This window comes from Anabrus simplex, chromosome 1, assembly GCF_040414725.1.
Source record: "Anabrus simplex isolate iqAnaSimp1 chromosome 1, ASM4041472v1, whole genome shotgun sequence".
In the NCBI taxonomy this organism is placed as follows: Eukaryota; Metazoa; Arthropoda; class Insecta; order Orthoptera; family Tettigoniidae; genus Anabrus; species Anabrus simplex.
In genome coordinates, this window is record NC_090265.1 from 1,208,930,774 (window position 1) to 1,208,953,480 (window position 22,707).

At 41.9% G+C, this 22,707-nt stretch overlaps 1 protein-coding gene across 1 annotated transcript in view; it reads right to left on the reverse strand.

The window, feature by feature from the left end:
- Nucleotides 1–22,707, reverse strand: part of LOC136877535 (uridine diphosphate glucose pyrophosphatase NUDT14) — a 104,766-nt gene that overhangs the window by 63,418 nt on the left and 18,641 nt on the right. The window contains exon 3 of the mRNA XM_067151660.2: nt 11,005–11,069. Within this exon, the coding sequence (XP_067007761.2) occupies nt 11,005–11,069 (65 nt within the window). The remainder of the gene's footprint in view (nt 1–11,004; nt 11,070–22,707) is intronic.

Here is a 22,707-nt window from a genome sequence, read left to right on the forward strand (position 1 = left end):
CTTACCAAGGGAGATGTTCAATAAATTTCCAATTTCTTTTAAATCATTTAGGAAAAGGCTAGGAAAACAACAGATAGGGAATCTGGCACCTGGGCGACTGCCTTAAATGCAGATCGGTATTGATTGATTGATTGATTGATTGATTGATTGACTGATTGAACTCCTTCAGAATAAAGTATCTTTCCAGGAATTCAGCCTGACTCAGTTCCTTCATAAATGGCAATTTCTTCTGGTACAGTTTTGATTTCAACAAGGTGATTGGGTGTGTAACAATTCTTCAAGGAAGAATGTTCCAAGAGTTGAAAATGAAACCACTTCCTTCCAGTAAAGATTTTGCTGGATCTTTGGCAAGAAGTTCCTTCATTCTGCAGATACACAACTGCATTGTTTTCCTAAACATTGATGTCTGCTTCCCATGATTCATTAGTGACAGTGTTATAAGTACCTACTGTTTTCAGTTCTTCAAAACCAACTCCAGATAACGGCAGATCTAACTTCTTGAGCAAGTCACTTAATCTGGCAAGTAGCAGACCAAGTGTGGGATAGGAAAAGCCTTCTAAGAAATTTATCATCTCTATAATTTTTGTACAGCAATTAGAGACAATCACTGCTTGCACTTTATTAATCTCTACTTCCTTCTCAGTCATATTTTTCAGAAGCTACACTCATGAGCCATCTTCTCTCAATTCTTCAAAGAACTCTCAGATATCCTGAAGATATTCATTGACATACAAAACAGATTTAAACCGCAAGGCTTGTTACAATTGAAAATGGGAACAACTTCACTTTATCTGAATTATCTCCATACTTCCTTCCAAGACGATAAATACATGAATACATGTGTCTTCATTTTCATAAATTTAGGAAGCCTACTTTCACTTTAGATACAAGATTGTTCCAATTCAATTTAGAGGAAAGAACCAATGTTATTTGCTTTATGGATCCAACATTGAATGTGTACGAGACTCGTTAACTAAGCCCTGTTGTGTGTTGGCAGATTTGTTCATGTATCTTGAACTGTTTGTTACATACCCAATCACCTTGTTGAAATCAACACTGCACCTATGTAATGTGTGAACAATGGCTCTTGAATATGAAGTAGCATGTGCACAATCTAGCACAACAGAAGCCACTAATATTACTGTAGGTTCAGCATACAATTTCAAGATAGAGAACAATATGTTGAACAAGCAATTATTCATCTTGTCTATTGTTCCATCAACTAACACAAGAATGTACTGATTCTTCACAAGCTCTTTGATTCTATCTTCCTCCTTGTCCTTAAGTAACAGAATGTATGGTTTTCATAGCCAGTCAGCTGAAGGAAGGTCACTGCTCCCCTTAACGTATTGTAATATACCAAGTTATCCCACTTCTGATGCCAGTTGTAACAGGGAGTACAAGAATAAAATACACAACACTGATAGCATTAAAATTCTATCATTAAGATTTATTACTTATTAACTCCTACTTGCTTACACACTACACAGACATACCAGGACCACAATTTACACTATACAGTAGTCACAATTACACCAGTTCGTGCTCTGCTCTCACTGCTGAGTTACACTAGTTGCTCACACTATCGCTTACAAATTATAACAATCACACTACACACTCTTCCACAACTGTCACTCATAGTCTAAGTCAGTTTCACAGTTATTCTTGCTGTACATTATTATAGCCACTTCATTCAGAGCTCATGCACAACACAGTCTCACAATCCTGTATGTCATACACTATCCGTACACTCATAATAGAGTTCGTTCACTGTCCCTTGAAGACTTCTCACGCGCTGCATCAAACACACACATGCACTCACAGCAGCTGGACACAAGAGACTCAATTCCTTGGAGACAGACAGACAGAACAGAACAAACGCTCAGTTCAAAGAAAGAACTACCCCGCTACACTGTGCTGCTCAGCTGCACTGAACCACACTCTGGCTGACACACACAGACTGACTCCTCAACTAAAACTGAACCAGTGAACTGTGAACTCCACTGCAGCACTCGCAACGCTCCACAGTGGTATAATCCACTCAACAGCACTAAACCTCAACTCGAACTGAACCACCTGACTGACTCACTTACTGACTGTGAACTCCACAGGAGTATTCTCAAACACAGTACTCCACTCAGCGCTCGTATACAGCACTCCCTCAACTCCAACTGACAGAACTGAACTACTGGAGCTTGTCCGACCTGCCTTACCCTTTCAAGCCGGCATTAATATTTGGCCATGTTTTACCCTACAGCGGTAATAAATTTTAGAAAAATATCACAATTTTACATGCAGTCACAAACATTGCAATAACTTCTAAGCAATTTGTCTGATTTTGTTCAAATTAAGTGGAAATTCAGTTCATATCATGTAGATGTAGTATCTACATATAAAAAGGTGGCAACTTGCATGGAAAGTAAAAAAGATGCCTAATTACCTTCTTAGAAATCCAGTTGGATGTGGAAATTTTTGAAGCATGTTTCAAAACACAGCCCAACTTCACAATCAGGACACCAGACGATGCTCTCTTTCTCTTGTTGTTCCTGGTACAAACCCCACACCTCCTCTGGAGTTTTGCCTTCTCTGTTAGAGGGATTTTCTCAATAAAGTGCCTCTCAAGAAATATTTTTGGTAGAGGATTGATTGAAGGTCTGCCAGGAGATGGAGTTGTAGGAATTTGTAGCTGGTAAGTCAGAATGAGGGCCTTCACTAAATCAAGCCTGTACATTAGATAGTCAAAAAGGGAATTCTGTAAATTATAAATTATGTAGGCATTGTGCACTGCTACGTTTAGGAGTCGCTTGAAAAAATGTATGTACCACTTGGTGCCTCTCTTTCTTTCCAGCAAATATGGCTGTAATTTCTGATGTTTCAAATCTATGCTTCCCATAGCAGTGTTGTACACAACAACAGTTTTTAGCTTCATTTTTACATTCCCAGTTTTTACTGCTCTTGTTGCTGTTGGTTCAAAGTCAATGCCATGGCTACATCCATTTGTCTTTCCATTTCAGCACCACAATATCGTTCTCAGTGCAATTTTATTTTGGTGTAAATAAATATCAAATGAGATACGTTCACTTCCTTGCATAGTATGGCAAACACACTGAAGCAATTTACTGCCAATTCTGACTAGTACAGATATCAACAGTCCACACACTGATTATTCACTTTACTATCACAAGACAAGATTGACTACCCTCTAACTCACTCAAGTTGATTCTGACAAGTACGGATATCTTTTGCTAGTTGTTTTACGTCGCACCGACACAGATAGGTCTTACGGCGACGATGGGACAGGAAAGGGCTAGGAGTGGGAAGGAAGCGGCCATGGCCTTAATTAAGGTACAGCCCCAGCATTTGTCTGGTGTGAAAATGGGAAACCACGGAAAACCATTTTCAGGGCTGCCAACAGTGGGGTTCGAACCTACTATCTCCTGAATACTGGATACTGGCCGCACTTAAGAGACTGCAGCTATCAAGCTCGGTAGTATGGATATCAACCAAATCCTCAATTCACTGTAACACTCACCATAACCCACACTCTGTAACTCACCAACTGATTGACCAAGTTCTGGCCTCTTGGCGTGTCAACTCGATATATATACCGTTCGACAAGCAGTCTAGAAACATTGACTTCGGGAAATGTTCATACAATGGAACACGCCTGAACAACTGTCCCCTGGCTAGTTGAGTGGAGTAGATAAAAAAGTCAGATGTTAATATTGATGCTTTCATGTTCCGTACTTGTAGACATGATATGGGTTTTTGGGCTTATGCCGTGTCAAGAAAACAAGGTGAAACTCTTTACGTTTCGCAGAGAACATTGCTCTACGTCTTCAGAAGAAAATCTTGACTGTTCATGATGAAGTCTTCTACAGTAATGAGGGTTTGAATTTAAGAATGCTTTACCGTTGGAGCTGTAGTGGTATGCTCATTCGACACCAGGTGGCTCCCTGTATGCTGGCACAGCGCTCCAAGCGGGAGCTGATGACAGCATTAAACTCCAATTAAGATGTTCTATCACACCATTTGTGCGTGAGAAGTATCCGAGAGGACATCACAAGAATCAGGGACGAATGTGGTAAAAAAAAATAGAAACTAATAAAATAAATATAAAATGCAATGAAGGACACCAGGATAGAATAGAACAGAGCTGAAGAATGGAAAGTAAGTATGTGGAGAAAACCAGAGGATGATAATGATGTGAGACGGTGTGAAGGGGGGGAACCGAAAATATCAAAATAATTGTTCAGAAAGGAAACACTAGATGATTTATCATTTAGGAGTAGTATAAGCAATGATTTAGGATTGTCACCAAATCTTTTAAAATGTCCACTATAATTTTTTCCAAGTTGTGTGCTGGATTCCAAGATTTTTTCATATTTCCCACGTACGCTTCGAAATAGCAGACCTATCAAGGACCAGTTTTCTGGGCAAATGTTATGTCTCTCACTCAGATATGGTATGCATGGTTCATAAACGCTCTTCTTTTCCTAGTCAACTTCCTTGGCCTGGGATAAGTCTCTTTTGAACCGGATGGTAGGATCACGAAGACATTCCACTTTACTCAGTAGACATATTGAACCAGATGGTAGGATGAAGAAGACATTCCACTTTACTCAGTAGGCATCAATTTTAAGGATCCTCATAAAGGTTCATAAGTTTTTAATGTATATTTTATGTATGTCTTTTTATAAGAGAATGACTATTCTTTACCATTATTTGACAGCTGATGACTGTTTGAAACAACTGGAAACATGTACTGATGAACTGTAACTCATCACGAGAAATACAAGTACTGATTAGGCTGACCTTAATTAACAAAGTATTTTGTAACTAATTGGAAGCAATCAGCCATGACCTTAATTAAGATAGTCTACAGTCCTGACATATGCCTGATGTGAAAATGTAAACCACAGAAACCCATTGTTTGGACTGCCGACAGTCAGAATCAAATTCACCATCTCCCGAATGCCAACTAAGAGCTGCACGGGCTAAAGCACATGGCCGCTGGCTTTGTTAATCATTTATCTTAGTTTGGACAACTTAGAAGTGTGCTAATCTGCCATGATTCCACCGCTGCTAATGTCGAGTTATTTTCATTGGCCATGTCTCTCACCTACTAATCGATGGCAGTTTTCTTTTCTCAAGAAACCCGGTATTGCTAATGTCAACTTTCATTCTCTATGTGGTCTCTTCGTCTTTCACCTGCTAAACAGATCTCTTGCCTGCTAACCAGTAGCAGTCTTCTTGCGATTTGGACCCACTTCTACACTGTTACCTTCCAAAGTAGCTGCTCAAATTTATCACAGGCTAAGTGATGTCCGCTCTAGATCCTCACACCAAATAAAAATAGACTGATCACCTGCATGGAGACATGCAATGCAACATTAGACAAGATAATGGTTCTAAACAAGAGCACAGAGAAATTGTAACTTTACTAACTCCGTGAGAAGTATAGAATACACCATGGTATCCCCTCCCTGTCATAAGAAATAACTACAAGAAGCCCCAGGGGCCTCTCAACTTGGGATTCTGGAGTGGCAACCACAAACCTCCTAGCTCAGACTTTGCTTGTGCGGTTAGGAGTGCGCAGCTGTGAGCTTGCATCCAGGAGATAGAGGGTTCGAACCCCACTGTCGGCAGCCCTGAAGATGGTTTTCCATGGTTTCCCATTTCCACACCAGGCTGTACCTTAATTAAGGCCAGGGCCGCTTCCTTCCCATTCCTAGGCCTTTCCTGACTCATCGTCGCCATAAGACCTATCTGCATCGGTGCGACATAAAGCAACTAGCAAAAAAAAAAAAAACCTTACTTATGCCAAGGCTCTTTGCTTTCTTTTCTCCAATTTTAACTCTCTTCCTTAACTCTTGTTCTCTTCTATTAGGTTTACAAGGCCTAGGGAGTCTTTCATTTTCTCACCTTTCATGAACCTTTACTTCTTTTATGCTACGACCTATCAAACGCCCAAAATCTCACGTGTGTACACAGCAGCGCAAGGTTCCTGTGTACAGTGCATCGGTCCCGCTCGGCTCAGACCAACGCTTCGTCTCTGGGCTACTCGGCTAAGCTCGGCTCGGATTTGGAACGCTACGGAGCAAGTGAGGAAGAGGGAGACAGGGGGAGCAAGTGAGACAGGCATGGGGAAAGATAGAGATAGCGCTATTGCTCCAAATCGAGGAGTGGGGGTCTGCACTCGGGGCAACCAAGTGAAGTCGTCTTTTGCACCGTGCACAGTGCTTGCACCCTGAGAGGCCCTGTTTTATGCTGATACCTGTATAATCTTCGAAAGTTAGAATCTCTTGCTATTTCTTCAATGATTAGCGCTGAGAAAGAAGTATTATCTTATTGAATTTCCATTTAAAACAATAATCACCACCATTACTTGTAGATTTACAAGACTATTTACATCAAGACCTCAAGTTTTAGTAGAAACCAGACCATGGAAACTTGACCTGGCATTCCAAAACTCCAAGACACACAGGCCAGGATTCATGTGACTCTTCACAAAGTCAACTGATTTAATACGAAAATAAACCACAATGCTACCAACTATAAATAAGACATTTGCTCCACTTCACTTATAGAAACAAATCACCACAAAAAATGCAAAATGTAAAGAACATCCAGTCTCGCCTCCAGAGTAAAGTTTAAATGCGAATGTGCTAATAAAAACTGAAGTGTTTAAGCAAAAAATACATGCTTAAAATAGCAATCAGATATGGAATTCGAACCACACATGTCAAGATTCAAGTTACAACACTTTAGAGCACGCAGCTACTCACTGCCCAATGGGGAGATAATGATATATGTGTGCAGTTGTAAGGGGAGCTTGATACTCACAATGAAATACACTACCAGAAAAGAAACATGCAACATCCTCAAGGACTGTGCCCCATGGCAGCAGGGTATAATATCTGCATATGAGGGGTTGGTGTGTTAGCGATTCATTTGTTACGGACAATGGTGATCAGATGGCACTCTGTATTGACTCTGCAGGCAGTAACTGTGCTGAGGTTAGAGGTGAATAGGGTCTGCAACATCCATTCTAGGGTACAACCATGTCCCACCAATGAGTACATGCTCCTGTTGAACAACTGCAGCCATTTGAACGGGGTCGCATTGTGGGCCTAGAGGAAGCTGGATGGACGTATTGACAGATTGCTGCACATGTTAGGCAGAATGTATCGGTGGTATGTCACTGCTTTCAGCAGCCGTCAGTGGAACATTTCCACACCCGTAGACCAGGCTCCATATGCCCACATAGTTCAGACGCACATCAAGATCAACGCATTGTGCGAGAAGCGGTGGTTGAACAAATGCCATCCAAGAACGAGATCCGGTCACATGCTGCACCTGCTGTGTCACCAAGGACCACTGGGAACAGTCTGCTTGCCTGTGTGCCTCTGGCCAGACTACCACTGACACCATGACACCGCCATACACGGCTACTCTGTCGTGAAAGTGTCGACTGGAGAGGGGAATGGCGCTCTGTTGTCTTCAGTAACGAGAATAGGTTCTGTCTGTATGCAAGTGATGGACGTACACGTGTATGGTGTAGATCTGGTGAGCAGCCCATTCCAGAGTGCATTCGCCCACGACAACCAAGTCCCACCTCGTGTGTGTGTGCGTGCACGCGCGTGCGTGTTGTTGTTGTTGTTGTCCCTGTGCTACTGGCATTTCTTCAATAGGAAGGTGATGTACTTTTTCAGCACGACAATGCACGTCCACATACAGCTGCTGTGACACAATGTGCTCTACATGGTGTACAACAACTTCCATGGCCAGCGAAATCACCAGATCTCTCGCCAATTGAGAATGTATGAGACATGATGAAGTGGGAACTTACGCGTTCTCCAGAGCCTGCAAGAACCATTGCTGAATTTCATCAAAAGGTGCAAGATGCTTGGAACAATCTATCACAGGATGCCATTCGGCTCCTTTATGATCGTTTGCATATGTGAATACACACCTGCACTGCCGTCAGAGGGTTTATACTGTGTACTGATGCAACTGTTTCGGCACCCTTTACTGTGATGTACGTTTCATTTGGTCTGAATTTCTAATCCTATACACTCCTGCAATGATGACCTACCTGTCACATCGCTTGTGAATAAAATGACCTTGTCCTTGTGGATGTTGCAGGGTCTTTTTTCAGGCAGTGTACAAACAGTTGAACTACACTAATGTGGAATAAATTATTCCAAAAGTACTTAGGTTCACTCTGTTCTATAATCCACCTCCCTGACAGTATCAGTACAGTGAGAATGGTTATGGTCTTACATATTTCTGATGATTTTCAAACTCTTTGTATTTCAGTTTCAGAATGACTTCTGATTCCTGTACACCAGCTTGCAGTATTTGACTGAAAACAGTATACAGAACCATCAGTCAAAATCTCTAGCTTTCTCAAACTGAACCACTACATAATGCACTTGCGTGATGCGTAGCGATGGCTTATCACACAGTTCATGAAATGCATAAATGTTGCACAGTTCATGAAGTGGGCAGTTACATGATTTGCACGTAACACATACATCATATACCGTATATATCTTCATTATAAACTTTTATGCATTTCAGAATTTAGTCTGCAAGCCTCTGTGAATACGCACCTGCATTGCCACCAGAGGAGGTTACACTGTGTATTGATGCAACTGTTTTGGCACCCTTTACTATGATGTATGTTTCATTTAGTCTGAATTTGTAATCATATACACTACCGCTCATTAATTTCAATACACCCTGGTATTTCAGATTTAAAACATAAATCAAATGTTATTTCTCACAAAAGATAATTAAATTAACTTACACATATATAATACAATCACAAACATTATATTTTATTCATCAAAGTCTCCTCCTTTGGATTTAATGACTGCCTCACAAACTCGAGGCATGCGGTCAATCAGTTTTTGTAGGTATCGTGAATCTATATGATTCCACACATCCTTGACAATATTCCAGAGATGTTCCTTGCTGGATATATTAGCTTCCCTGATACGTCTGTCCACTTCATCCCAGACCATTTCAATGGGACTGCAATCGGGCCTTTGGGACGGCCATACCATACAGTATCTTTCAGTACTTTCTGTTTTTCCTTTGATGCAATGTAGTTCGTACAGTATTCTGACCGATGTTTTGGGTCATTATCCTGTTGTCAGGTGAACCCTTTCCCTATTAAGCGCAATCCACTTGGTACTGCACGATACTGAAGTATGTGGTGGTACTGCTTCTGATCCATACATCCATCTATTTTCATAATGTCGCCAACTCTATCTCCGGCAAAACATCCCCAAACCATAATAGAACCTCTGCCGTGTTTAACTGTAGGTAGAACACACTGTTGGGATACCCTTTCCCCTACAAATTGGCGAACAAATAATATCCTTCTGGTTCCAAAAATCTTGAACTTCGATTAATCGGTGAATAACACCTTCGTCCACTTTTCCAATGTCCAATTACGATATTTTCTAGCCCATTCAAGTCTCTTCTGTTTATTTATGGGCCTTAGAAGGGGTTTTCTTGCTATGACACATCCTTTCAAGCCGGCTTCAATCAGTCTCCTTTTTACTGTTGCAACATATATTTTTGTCATATTCATTTCTACCAATTCTGCACGAATTTGGGCCGCTGTTTGGAATCTATTTCTCTTACTGGTAATTTTGATATATTTATCATCACTTTTAGTTGTTTTACGAGGTCGTCCTGGTCGTGGTATGTCCTTATTGCTACCTGTTGTCTTCTGGCGGTGAAGGGTGTGTAGGATGTATTGCACTCTCCTATAGACGCACTACACTGTTTCACAATTTGGTGAATAGATAAACCTGCTTGGCTAATTGTTACAATTGCAGCACGTTTTCCTATGGATATATCCACTCGTGGAGCCATACTAGCGATGTGCACACTTCAACTGTCACGAAGGAACTGACATGCAGAAAGCACATGTTATGTATCGTAGCAATGTTTGCCATTCGCTGCAGATATCACATCACTACAGGGAACAACACAGATGCACCAAATGCGCCGTCTGTCGGCAAATAGATAAACAAACATATCCAATAGGTACACAACATTTATGTACACAACACTGGTTGTTGGGTACTATTGTATCTCGATGACCACAAACAAAAATCATGTCATGTGTACAACTGTTGTACTATTCCTTTGCTTCCTCAACCGTACCCATGGTATTAGACCTTATCTACAGAGAACGACATGTCAATTATTGGGTGTATTGAAATTAATGAGCAGTAGTGTACTCCTGCAATGATGAACTACCTGTCACATCGCTTGTGAATAAAATGACCTAGTCCTTGTGGATGTTGCAAGTTTTTTTTTCAGGCAGTATACACTGTTGAACTACACTATCCTCTATTTTCTACTACAGGAATAAACAAGTGTCAAAACAAGTCACATATAGAGAGATAGGAACAAGAAAAGGAACACATAACAAGACAAACACAGTGTTCAAGTTGAAGATGACAGTGTATGAAGATGTGGAGATTGTCCTTTCTATCGCTCCCACTTCCCAGACTGACCTATCATTGTGTTTATCCTGTTATGTTTGTCCTTTTCATGTTCCCATCTCTCTATACATCACTCAGCTTATGAATACAACATCCAGAGCCCACCCAGCTTGTCTTGTACAGGAAAGCCAGTCTGAAAACAGAGCAATACAAAGATAATTTTCTGCAAAAATTCACTTCTTTCTTAAAGTATACTGCTGATTGCAAGATGGGCAAGATATTTTTTCCCTTGGTATTGGATCACATGTCTTCTCTACAAGATCTGTGGTATTGCTCTCATAGCTTTCATCAATATTACTTAACACAAACAAACACTCCAGTCCTGAAACTTCATTTGTACCTAAAACTACACTGATTTTCATATGCAGTACATTTCTTTGCAAACAAACCTCAAAAATGACTGCATTAACATCTTTGTCATGTACACTCAGGTGTTCTCTAAATAACTGTAAACTGATGGAATACTACATACCAGGCCGAAATTGTCTCACAAATACGAGCACCTTTCTGGTGACATTATACATCAAAATGGAAACACTGCAAAAAAGAAGAAACAAGAGACTTGAGCATAACAAGGAATAAATTTGCATGCCGGACCTAATATCATGCCACTTCAAAACTACTCTAAACCTACAACTCTGTCCATTGTTATTACTTACTACATTATTTTGCATTAGAATAAAAGTTAAGGAACAGTCAACAAGTAAATAATTAAACCATTTAAATGTCGATTTAAAGGTGTATGTTATCATTCTTGATACAAATAACATTAGTTTATCAATGAAAGTATTTCAGGAGGAGATAGATACACTCAAAATCACGTTCAAGGGTGTTTTTTTCATTTTCTCTAAGTTGCACTAACACAGATAGGTCTCATGGTGATGATGGGATAGGAAAGGCCTATGAGTGGGACGGAAGCGGTTGTGGCCTTAATTAAGGTACAGCCCCAGCATTTGCCTGGAGAAATTGGGAAACAAAGCAAAATCATATTCAGGGATGCCAACAGTGGAGTTCAAACCCACTATCTCCCAGATGCAACCTCACAGCTGGGTGCCTCTAACTGCCTACCCAACTCGCCCTATCATGCAAGGGTAATGGTTACAATGATATACAGATTCATAGAGCCCTGCATCCCAAAGGGACGACTAAGCAAAACTAACATAATGAAGAAGTGAAATGAACTGCCTTTTTCTCATCCACAATACCACAGATCGAATTGCCAAAGTCTTCCTCAAGCATAATTTTTTTTTTTTTTTTTGCTAGGGGCTTTATGTCGAACTGACACAGATAGGTCTTATGGCGACGATGGGATAGGAAAGGCCTAGGAGTTGGAAGGAAGCGGCCGTGGCCTTAATTAAGGTACAGCCCCAGCATTTGCCTGGTGTGAAAATGGGAAACCACAGAAAACCATTTTCAGGGCTGCCGATAGTGGGATTCGAACCTACCATCTCCCGGATGCAAGCTCTCAGCCGCGCGCCTCTACACGCACGGCCAACTCGCCCGGTCAAGCACAATTTAAAAACCGTGCTTGGTACCATCACAGAAGTTGCTCACAGTTTACGTTAAAGCAAGGACAAGTTGTCCTCGCTATTACACCCTGAGGTGTACAAAATTCCCTGTATTTATGGCAAATGCACATTGGCCAAACGTGTCAATCCACTGGTACTCGTATCAAAGTTCTCTGTGAAACTCAAAGAATTTCGCCTGGTTTTCTTCACACGGCAAAAGCCAAAAGCTTACAATCATGTCTACAATTACAGGCTGTGGAAACATCAATGTAGGCCTAAGAATTTAGTTGTCCCGCCCCGTGGTGTAGGGGGCAACGCGTCCGCCTGTCACCCGGCGGCCCCAGGTTTAATTCCTGGCCAGGTCAGGGGTTTTTAATTGTAATGATTAATATCCCTGGCCAGGGGACTATGTGTTTGTGACGTCCTTAATCTTCTTTTCCTTACACACAACATTCCACGCTACCGCCATTCCAATCACATGCAGGTTCATACAATATGGTGTCAGTGCAAAAGATCCACGTGGGTCAACGCCCCGAACAAATAGCATTTTTTAAAATAAAAATAATAAATAAGCATTTAGTTGACAATTTTATTTTTAATTCTTCTCAGATGATTTTTCCTCTTCCTTTGTTCAGTTTGTTCCTTCATCAAAAGGACATGGTGATATGCATACCTACATACATACAGGGGTCATTTTGTTACAGTATCATCATCATCACAATCATCCATTTCCCTTGTCCAGCTCCTTTGTTCCTCCTTTAACTGTGTTCCAATCCAGGTTTCTTCTAATTATATTATTCTTGATCATTTTCAACCACCTTAGTCTGGTTGTAAATGTGTTACATCGTTCAATAATGCTGCAGCACAGGAAAAGCCAAAGCAATGCGTGTCTCAGTGTTACGATCAAATGGAATCTGGATACAGGAGCAAACAAAAATAATTTAATGTTATTGTTTTTATGTCCCACAAGTACTTTTGAGGGTTTTCGGAGATGCTGAGGTGCCGGAGTTTGTCTCACAGGAGTTCTTTTACGTGCCAGTAAATCTACCAACATGAGGCTGACATATCTGAGCACCTTCAACTACCACCGGACTGAGCCAGGATCGAACCTGCCAAGTTGGGGTCAAAAGGCCAGCACCTCAACCATCTGAGCAACTCAACGATGGAGAATACCAATATAGTTGGTCCGTTATTGGACATTATAAATCTTCCAGCTAACTCATTCCTGGTTGCCAGTGTTTCGTCCCAGTGTGCTAAGTTGGGCTCATCAGTTGGTAAATAGCACACCTACCAAGATGCATGGCTAATGATTTCCATATGGGAATCAACATCTGTATTATAAATGATGGAGAATTCACTAAATGCCATCAGCGGTGTTGGTTGCATCAATGTGTACCATCTGTCACCATTACAATGGATGCCTGATCAGCAACAGCTTCTTAAGTATTGGAATAATATCAAAGCCACAGAGATTGAGTTCCGGTGAACAGAAAGGGTGTGCCAAACTTCTCACCCCCACTGCTGTACAAGGTCCCTGATGGGAAGTTAAGAACTTCATTTTGGTCCGTATTGAATCTAGATTTACACTATAAATTGAGGATAATTATGTCCACCTTTTCAATACAAATACAATGTGACGTCATTAACACATCACGAATTTATTACCTTGAAAGGACATAATTATCCTCAATTTATAGTGTATCCCTGATGGGAGTCGCAGTGTGGGCTGCTGCGTTATTGCAGAGGAGTACGGTGCTCTACAGCAGTTTACACCAAAGAGTACAACATAGATGGCGCTTTCAATCACTACTGATCTGCATTTAGGGCAGTCGCCCAGGTGGCAGATTCCCTATATGTTGTTTTCCTAGCCTTTTCTTAAATGATCGCAAAGAAATTGGAAAATTATTGAACATCTCCCTTAGTAAGTTAATCCAATCCCTAACTCCCCTTCCTAGAAATGAATATTTGCCCCAATTTGTCCTTTTGAATTCCAACTTTATCTTCATATTGTGATCTTTCCTACTTTTAAAGACACCACTCAAACTTATTCGTCTACTGATGTCCTCCCACGCCATCTCTCCATTGACAGCTCAGAACATATCACATAATCGAGCAGCTCGTCTCCTTTCTCCCAAGTCTTCCGAGCCCAAACTTTGCAACATTTTTGTAACGCTACTCTGTTGTCGGAAATCACCCAGAACAAATCGAGCTGCTTTTCTTTGGATTTTTTCCAGTTCTTGAATCAAGTAATCCTGGTGAGGGTCCTATACACTGGAACCATACTCTAGTTGGGGTCTTATCAGAGACTTATATGCCCTCTCCTTTACATCCTTACTACAACCCCTAAATACCCTCATAACCATGTGCAGAAATCTGTACCTTTTATTAACAATCATATTTACGTGATTACCCCAAAGAAAGGTCTTTTCTTATATTAACACCTAGGTACTTACAATGATCCCCAAAAGGAACTTTCACCCCATCAACGCAGTAATTAAAACTAAGAGGACTTTTCCTTTCTGTGAAACTCACAGCTTGACTTTTAACCCTGTCTACTGTCCATCTCACAGCATTATCGAGGTTGTTTTTCAGCCCCTCACAATCTTCTAACTTATTTATCACTCTGTACATAATAACATCACCTGCAAACAGCCTTATCTCTGATTCCACTTCTTACACATATCATTGATATACAGGCTGTTAGGGGTATACGTGCAGATATAAAGCTAGTCGGCAAAGAAAAAACATCTCACAATATATGCTATGTACTTTTTACCTTGTCCTATTAGTTTGCCCATAACTGAGCCAAATATTTCAGGACCTAATGTGTTTTCAATGGCCGTAGCAGAATCCGCCGGTTATGTCATTCTGTCCACGCGTAGTGGAAGTATAGTAGCAGAGTATAGGGCTTGTTGAACCTGCTTATTATTGCAGGCCAACACATGTTGTTGTGCACTTCCCCTAAAGGCTTGGCAAGTAGGAGAGGTTGACTCACGTGCAAGGCCACCAGCTGTACTCGAACACCAGTCCAGGGTACTCTGTGTGAAAAGTACACAGAATCCTTAGTGACGTCGAAGATCCGTACCAGCACATACATGCGAATCAAGTGTTGTGTAGTTGTGTGTGATTTATAAGACGTTATTGGCATTACTCAGTGATCCAAGCTGACAAAAAGAAAGGAAATAGTTAATAAGTAAATGAAAAATGGGCGCAACATTTCTGTGCTGTTATTGCGACAGTCTACGATGAATTTCTGACAATAGACAATGTGAGTTGTCTATGCTTATTCATAAACTTTTCAGGTCAATGAAAGGACGGTGGACACTGAAAGAAAAGGCTATGAGTATTCAGTGAAATTGTTATTAATGAGGCAAATTTCAAAAACCGTAGTTGCATCCATGCGTGAACATTGCTCGAAGGAAAAAGAGCTACTGCGGAATTGCCGCCGGGCATTTCTAATAGAAGGCTTATTCTTCTTTTTCCTAATCTGTTTACCCTCCAGGGTTGGTTTCCGCTCAGACTCAGCGAGGGATCCCACCTCTACCGCCTCAAGGGCAGTGTCCTGGTGCGTGAGACATTGGGTCGGGGTATACAACTGGGGAGAATGACCAGAACCTCCCCCAGGCGGCCTCATCTGCTATGCTGAACAGGGGCCTTGCGGGTGGATGGGGAGATTGGAAGGGATAGACAAGGAAGAGGGAAAGCAGCGGCCGTGGCCTTAAGTTAGGTACCATCCCAGCATTTGCCTGGAGAAGTGGGGAAACTACGGGAAACCACTTTCAGGATGGCTGAGGTGGGAATCGAACCACCTCTACTCATTTGACCTTCCGAGGCTTAGTGGAAACCGTTCCAGCCCTCGTACCACTTTTCAAATTTCATGGCAGAGCTGGGATTCGAACCCGGGCCTCCGGGGGTGGCAGCTAATCACACTAACCACTATACCACAGACGTGGACAGAAGGCTTATTATTGGACAGTAAGTGCCATTAGGTAAAATGATGACTGTAATGGACCCGTTTAATTAAAACCTCCGTAATAATAATAATGTTACTACTACTACTACTAATAATAATAATAATAATAATAATAATAATAATAATAATAATAATAATAATAATAATAATAATAAATCTTTATGTGCCAATGGAGACGCGCGGTGTCGGAATTTTGCTCATGTATTCTTTAACTGCCTGTAAATCTACCGATCAGAAGCGGACGTATTTGAGCACCTTCAAATACCAGCGGACTGCCCCAGGATCGAGCCTGCTAAGTTCATGAAACCAGTGCTTGAACCGTCTGAGCCACTCAGCCTGGCAACATTTCTTTTGATACGTTTAATAGGCACTGCAAAAGCGGCAGTAAGCTAGAATGCTTTACTTTACCATTAATCATGTTCTTTTCGTTTGGAAGCACAAAACATGTCCCTTATTGGTATGAAGCAAAACGTTCAATGTGCTTTGACAATTCAGTTCCGATACTACTCACTTGGAAGTCCTATCCCATGCATTCTTTCGTTGACGTAAGAAACTTCATTTACGTACACGTCAACACGGGGTGTTTCTGCATACGGTGAGTTGGGCTCCCAAAAATGCATGATATTGAAATCACACTTTGGGAGAATATTCCACGAAAGCAGTTTGACAAAAGCACTAGACCTGTCATGTGCCGGTTCGATTGTCTGCTGTTCCTAGCGACGGGGATGTGGTTGGACGGGTTCCCCGCCCCTACATAAAACCGGAGTAGAGGTATGAGCTGTCTGTCTGACCTTGCCCTGAATAACAGCTGTCAGAGATGTGAATTATCGTCCGTATTAGTACGCGAGTTACTTCGTAGTAGTAGCATCAGTAGTAGTAGTATTTGAATAATGCCAGTGTATGAATACCACGAATACCATGATATGCTGCTAGTGTATCATGTGGCAGAACAGAACACGGGTCGCCCTCCATGAATCTATGGGGAAAGGCTTCCCAACAGACGGGTGCCGAATCCAGCAACGATACTTGCTGTACTGCAGCGTATTCGCGATACAAGTTGTGTTACAAAACACTTTGAAAAGTGAGGACTGAACTGCCACGTGTAATCCTAGACGCGGAAGAAGATATCCTGACAATAGTAAATGATGATCCCGGGCCCCATACGCGCAGTATAACATGTGCCGTTGGTGTACCAACTTGGACCATACGTAGGACACTGCATGAAGAGCTAGTGCATCCTGACCACATTCAACGGGAGCAGTGTCTTTCACAGATGATTACCATTTTTTTAGGAGTTGATGTACGTCGCCATGACACAGATAGATCTTACGGCAACGACGGGATAGGAAAGGGCTAGGATCGTGAAGAAGCAACCGTAGCCTTAATTAAGGAACAGCCCCAGAATTTGCCTGGTGTGAACATGGCAAACCACGGAAAACCATCCTTAGGGGTACCAACAGAGGGGTTCGAACCCACTATATCCCACTCATGGGCTGTGGAACATCCCCATTCCAGCACCGGTTCTGAATTAATACATGGATGGGTGTAGTAGGAGGTCGGTTACGTGGACTAATCATCTTTTTATTAATGTTACCTTGCTCCTGTAGATACAGTACGTTACTGGAGATTTCAGAGGACGTGTCGCTTCGACTACGCAGAACCACGTGGATTTTACACGATAACAAAGCAAAGGAAAGTCATCTCCGTACAGGCCATGAAGTCCCTTGGAGGGGTGGAAGGTAAAGGCTTCCACCAATCGTAACCTCGGCGTGTATTGGGGTAGAGTGGTTAGCTCTAAGCCTGGCCGCCTTTGCCCCCAAGAATTAACCTGGTACTCATTTTTTGTGTAGGCTGAGTGAACCTCAGGGCCATATGCACCTCCGGAAGTGGAAATCTCGGTTCTTAAATTTTACGACTTCCTGACGGGAATTCGAACCCACGTCCTTACGGGCGAACCGAGCACGCCTTTACCGCCTCGGCCAGACAGCCCCTGGATTTTGCACGATGGTGCAGACATTTCCTCAACGGTGGACAGGACGATGTGGAACTATCAATTGGCCAGCCAGATCTCCAGACCTTATTCCAATGGATTTTTATGTCTGGGGGAACATAAAACTTAACTGAACGGGGGAACATAAAACTTAACTGAACTGAAGTAACCACTTCGGATAACTTACGCGAACGTATTGTTTAAGAAGCAGAGGATATTCTGAACAACCCTGGTGTCTTGGCTCGAATGCGTCGCAACTGGATTCGGAAAAGTGAAGCCTGCAGATCAATTTGATCAATTGCTAAGAGTTTTACTGTGGTGTGTCAGATATTACGCTTTTCTGCAACGTAATGGCTTGGGAGTACAGTACAGAATCGATAGAGTATTTCGAGTCTCGATAGTTCGATATTTTCATAAATCCGAGCAGAGAAATTGATGTACCGGTAACAAAAATTATAAATCGAGAGTTTCAGTGCGCGAGTGCCTTGTACGTGGCAAAAGCTGAACACAACACACGGAAGACGTGCTTGTTAAAACGCTAGACCTTGACCTTGAACGCAGTTCGGCAGTTTCTCAATCCTACCCTGCACGTGGTTTGGGTTCTTTATGTGTGTTCCAGGAATTTATATTTTGTTTCTTATTCACTACGAGTTAAAACAGAAGACACTTTGCGTTTTTAAAGGCCGATGACCTTAAAACAGCAATCATCATCACGTATAAAAAAATTAAGGAAATGATTGTTTTATATTCATCACTACTGAAATAGGAACTATAAGTTAACATTTAACTTAAGAAGGTTGCCTAGAGTGTTTTGTTAATTTACAAAAGAAAGTTCTTTTAGTGAAAGGCAATCTGTATGGTTTTTTTTTCTAAACTGTTGTGCTGTAATGTTTAGCATAGGTACATTTTCTGTACACAGGCGTTTTCGTGTACGTTCGTAAATCCGTGCTTTTCTATTCGAGATAGTCTTGTTACCGTCCACCTGGAATTACGGAGCCCCTACTATATGTTAGTTCATTCTTTTCTACAACAGAGTGTTACTAACGCGACTGCAGTTCTACGACCACGCCACTCTTATGTCTGTGCCACTAATATGCGCCTTGCTTGGCTCTGTCCTGCTTGACTATGTGGCTCTCGTTACCGTACCTTTTTCTTCCTCTTCTTCTACTGCAGCGTTATGTCTTAACAGGTATACTGTATTCTACCGACATCATCTTAACACTCAGTAGCGTAATCTGCTGCGATTTGTTATTACCACCATCATAGTAAAATTTAGGATGTAGTTGTGGCGGAATCTTCTTAGATACATTCGACATCAGTGAATTGTATATAATTTGATAACTCATGTGTACTCCTGAAAGCGACCGTCGGCCTGGCGTTCAGGTTAATAGTTACATGTCCCTAATGTGTAACCTTGTTTATGTTTCTCAGATTTGTTGATGTGTACGGTATGTTTGTTGTTTATATACAATACGAGATTACAGCTGACTCATACTCACAAGCTTGACCTGGTTCTCGTCTTACGCATAGTAATATGTAGTTAACTACTGCGACCGATGTTGCCTCACGTGACGTACATTTCATCTTGTTTCCTCTTAAACCACGCATATTTTACTATTTTCTTCCACGTATTTCAGCTTTTAATGACCTGATACTACTACTACTACTACTACCGGTACTACTACTACTACTACTACTACTACTAATAATAATAATAATAATAATAATAATAATAATAACGTTAAGTGCTTTACGTCCCACTAACTACTTCTACGGTTTTCTGAGACGCTTGAGGCGTCCGAATTTAGTCCCGCAGAAGTTCTTTTTATGCACCAGCAAATCTACCGACACGAGGCTGACGTACATTATTTGAGCACCTTCAAATACCACCGGACTGGGCCAGGTTCGAACCTGTGAAGTTGGAGTCAAAAGGCCGGCAACTCAACCTCTGAGCCACTCAGCCCGCAAGGAGGTACGAAATGTAGGTACGTTTAATTTATTTAGTTGTACAACATGTCCATTGTTCCTTTGAAACTAAACGTTCGATGTGTTTCGATAATTCAATTCCGATGCTACTCATTTTGACATGCTATCCCATGAGTGCTTTCGTTGGCGTAAGGAACTGCCATTTTTCTTCTACCTTTACGCAATGCACAAGGGGGGATCGTACCGTATTTCACGTCCCGGCGCGCCTATCCCAACCAATAATTATATCACACGCTCGTACAGGTCCCGCACCGATACAGGTTTTCAGGCCATTTCCAACTCACTAGACCACGGGGCTGATGACCACAGACATCCCAATCCCCTAAAAAACGTAACAGCAAATGAACCAGTATTAACGCTGAGAATTCGATACATCTCCAGGATCCGAAACCGATGACGAGGGTTGTCTGAAGCCCCTAAGACGGAAACTAAACACTAACAACAAAACCAGTCTGGCGAGAATGTAACGTAACATGGCATACACTACTGTAGTAGCCGCCTTCAGCTGATATCGTAGTTCAGTTGCTCTTAAACATAAAACCAGTTTGACAAGTATGTTACGTAACATCTCGTGCATTGCATAGGTAGCGTTCAGCTGTTACAGTGTCCGACTCGTTGGCAGAAGGGTCAGCGTACTGGCCTTCGGTTCAGAGGGTCACGGGTTCGATTCCCGGCCGGGTCGGGGATTTTAACCTTCATTGGTTAATTCCATTGGCCCGGGGGCTGGGTGTTTGTACTGTCCCCAACATTCCTGTAACTAACACACCACACATAATACTATCCTCCACCACAATAACACCCAGTTATCTACACATGGCAGATGCCTCCCACCCTCATCGGAGGGTCTGCCTTACAAGGGCTGCACTCGGCTAGAAATAGCCACAGTACAGTAGTACACTTGCTCGTAAACATAAACAGAAACCAGTTTGGCACGGGTGGCGCGTGACTTGCCTGTTATCAAAGGGAAGCTATTCATTCACAAGAACAAGGCACACTACCTATTCTAAAAACATCGTATCTTTTTGCTATCGAAAATAACTTCCGAGGATTAGTAATAGTTTGATATACAGGGTGAAGCGAAATTCGCGCACTCGGGCGTCGCTGCGCGACTACTCACATGCCAGCAATAAAAAAATGTCTCACAAAAGTTCGTCCTGCGAGTATATCCGGGAGAAAATGGACGTTGAAGAGTGGCAATCTGGCAACACTGTAACCTACCTCTGTCAGCACTTACTAGTCGTGCTGTACAGTTGGTGCAGAGGATAGAATTTTGAGTTAGCATGCAGGAGGTCGAGGGTTCGATCCTGGGTTGAGGCGCACTTTTTTATTTGCTGATTTCCATCGGACATTACAATACTGTAGTACAGTAAGACACCGTTTCTTAGGTCACATGTATCCTACATTTACAAAATTTTGTAACGCTGAACACGTAACGCATCTAGTAGATGAAGTGGTGCGAATAAATTCACGCCCACGGCGTGGAAAGTACGTTTTTCAAAGCTGACCAGTGAAAACGAATGTTCGTGCATTTCTGGGATCGTAGTATGTAAGTGCAAATGGTTTCTAGAGGACGCGCTACAATCGCTGTTGACGATTAAGATGCCTGGACTACATTTACGAAATAAAAAAACATACCCTACTTGTGGTTACAGTGTTGCCAGATTGCCTCTCTTCAACTTTCTTTTTCTCCCGGATATACTCGCAGGACGAACTTTTGTGAGAGATTTTTTTTTATTGCTGGCATGTGAGGAATCGCGCTGCGACGCCCGAGTGCGCGAATTTCGCTTCACCTTGTATAGTGGTTCGTCACATTGTTCTCTATTGCTAGAAGAAATATCTGCAGGTATACCCCTAACAGCCTGTATATAAGAAAACATATTTTTTTTGCTAGTTGTTTTACGTCGCACCGACACAGATAGGTCTTACGGCGACGATGGGACAGGAAAGGGCTGAGTGGGAAGGAAGCGGCCGTGGCCTTAATTAAGGTACAGCCCCAGCATTTGCCTGGTGTGAAAATGGGAAACCACAGAAAACCATTTTCAGGGCTGCCGACAGTGGGGTTCGAACCTACTATCTCCCGAATACTGGCCGCACTTAAGCGACTGCAGCTATCGAGCTTGGTGAAGAAAACATAAAGGTCCAATAATACTGCCTTGAGGAATTCCCCTCTTAATTATTACAGGGTCAGATGAAGCTTCGCCTATTCCAATTCTCTGAGTTCTATTTTCTAGAAATATAGCCACCCATTCAGTCACTCTTTTTTCTAGTCCAATAGCACTCATTTTTGCCAATAGTCTTCCATGGTCTACGCTATCAAATGCCTTAGATAGGTCAATCGCAATACAGTCCGTTCGACCTCCTGAATCCAGGATATCTGCTATATCTTGCTGAAATCGTACAAGCTGAGCTTCAGTGGAATAACCTTTCATAAACCCAAACTGCCTTCTGTCAAACCAGTTATTAATTTTGCAAACATGTCTAATATAATCAGAAAGAATGCTATCCCAAAGCTTACATGCAATTCATGTCAAACTGACTGGCCTGTAATTTTCAGCTTTATGTCTATCACCCTTTCTTTTATACACAGGGGCTACTATAGCAACTCTCCATTCATTTGGTATAGCTCCGTCAACCAAACAATAATCAAATAAGTATTTTAGATATGGTACTATATCCCAACCCATTGCCTTTAGTATATCCCCAGAAATCTTATCAATT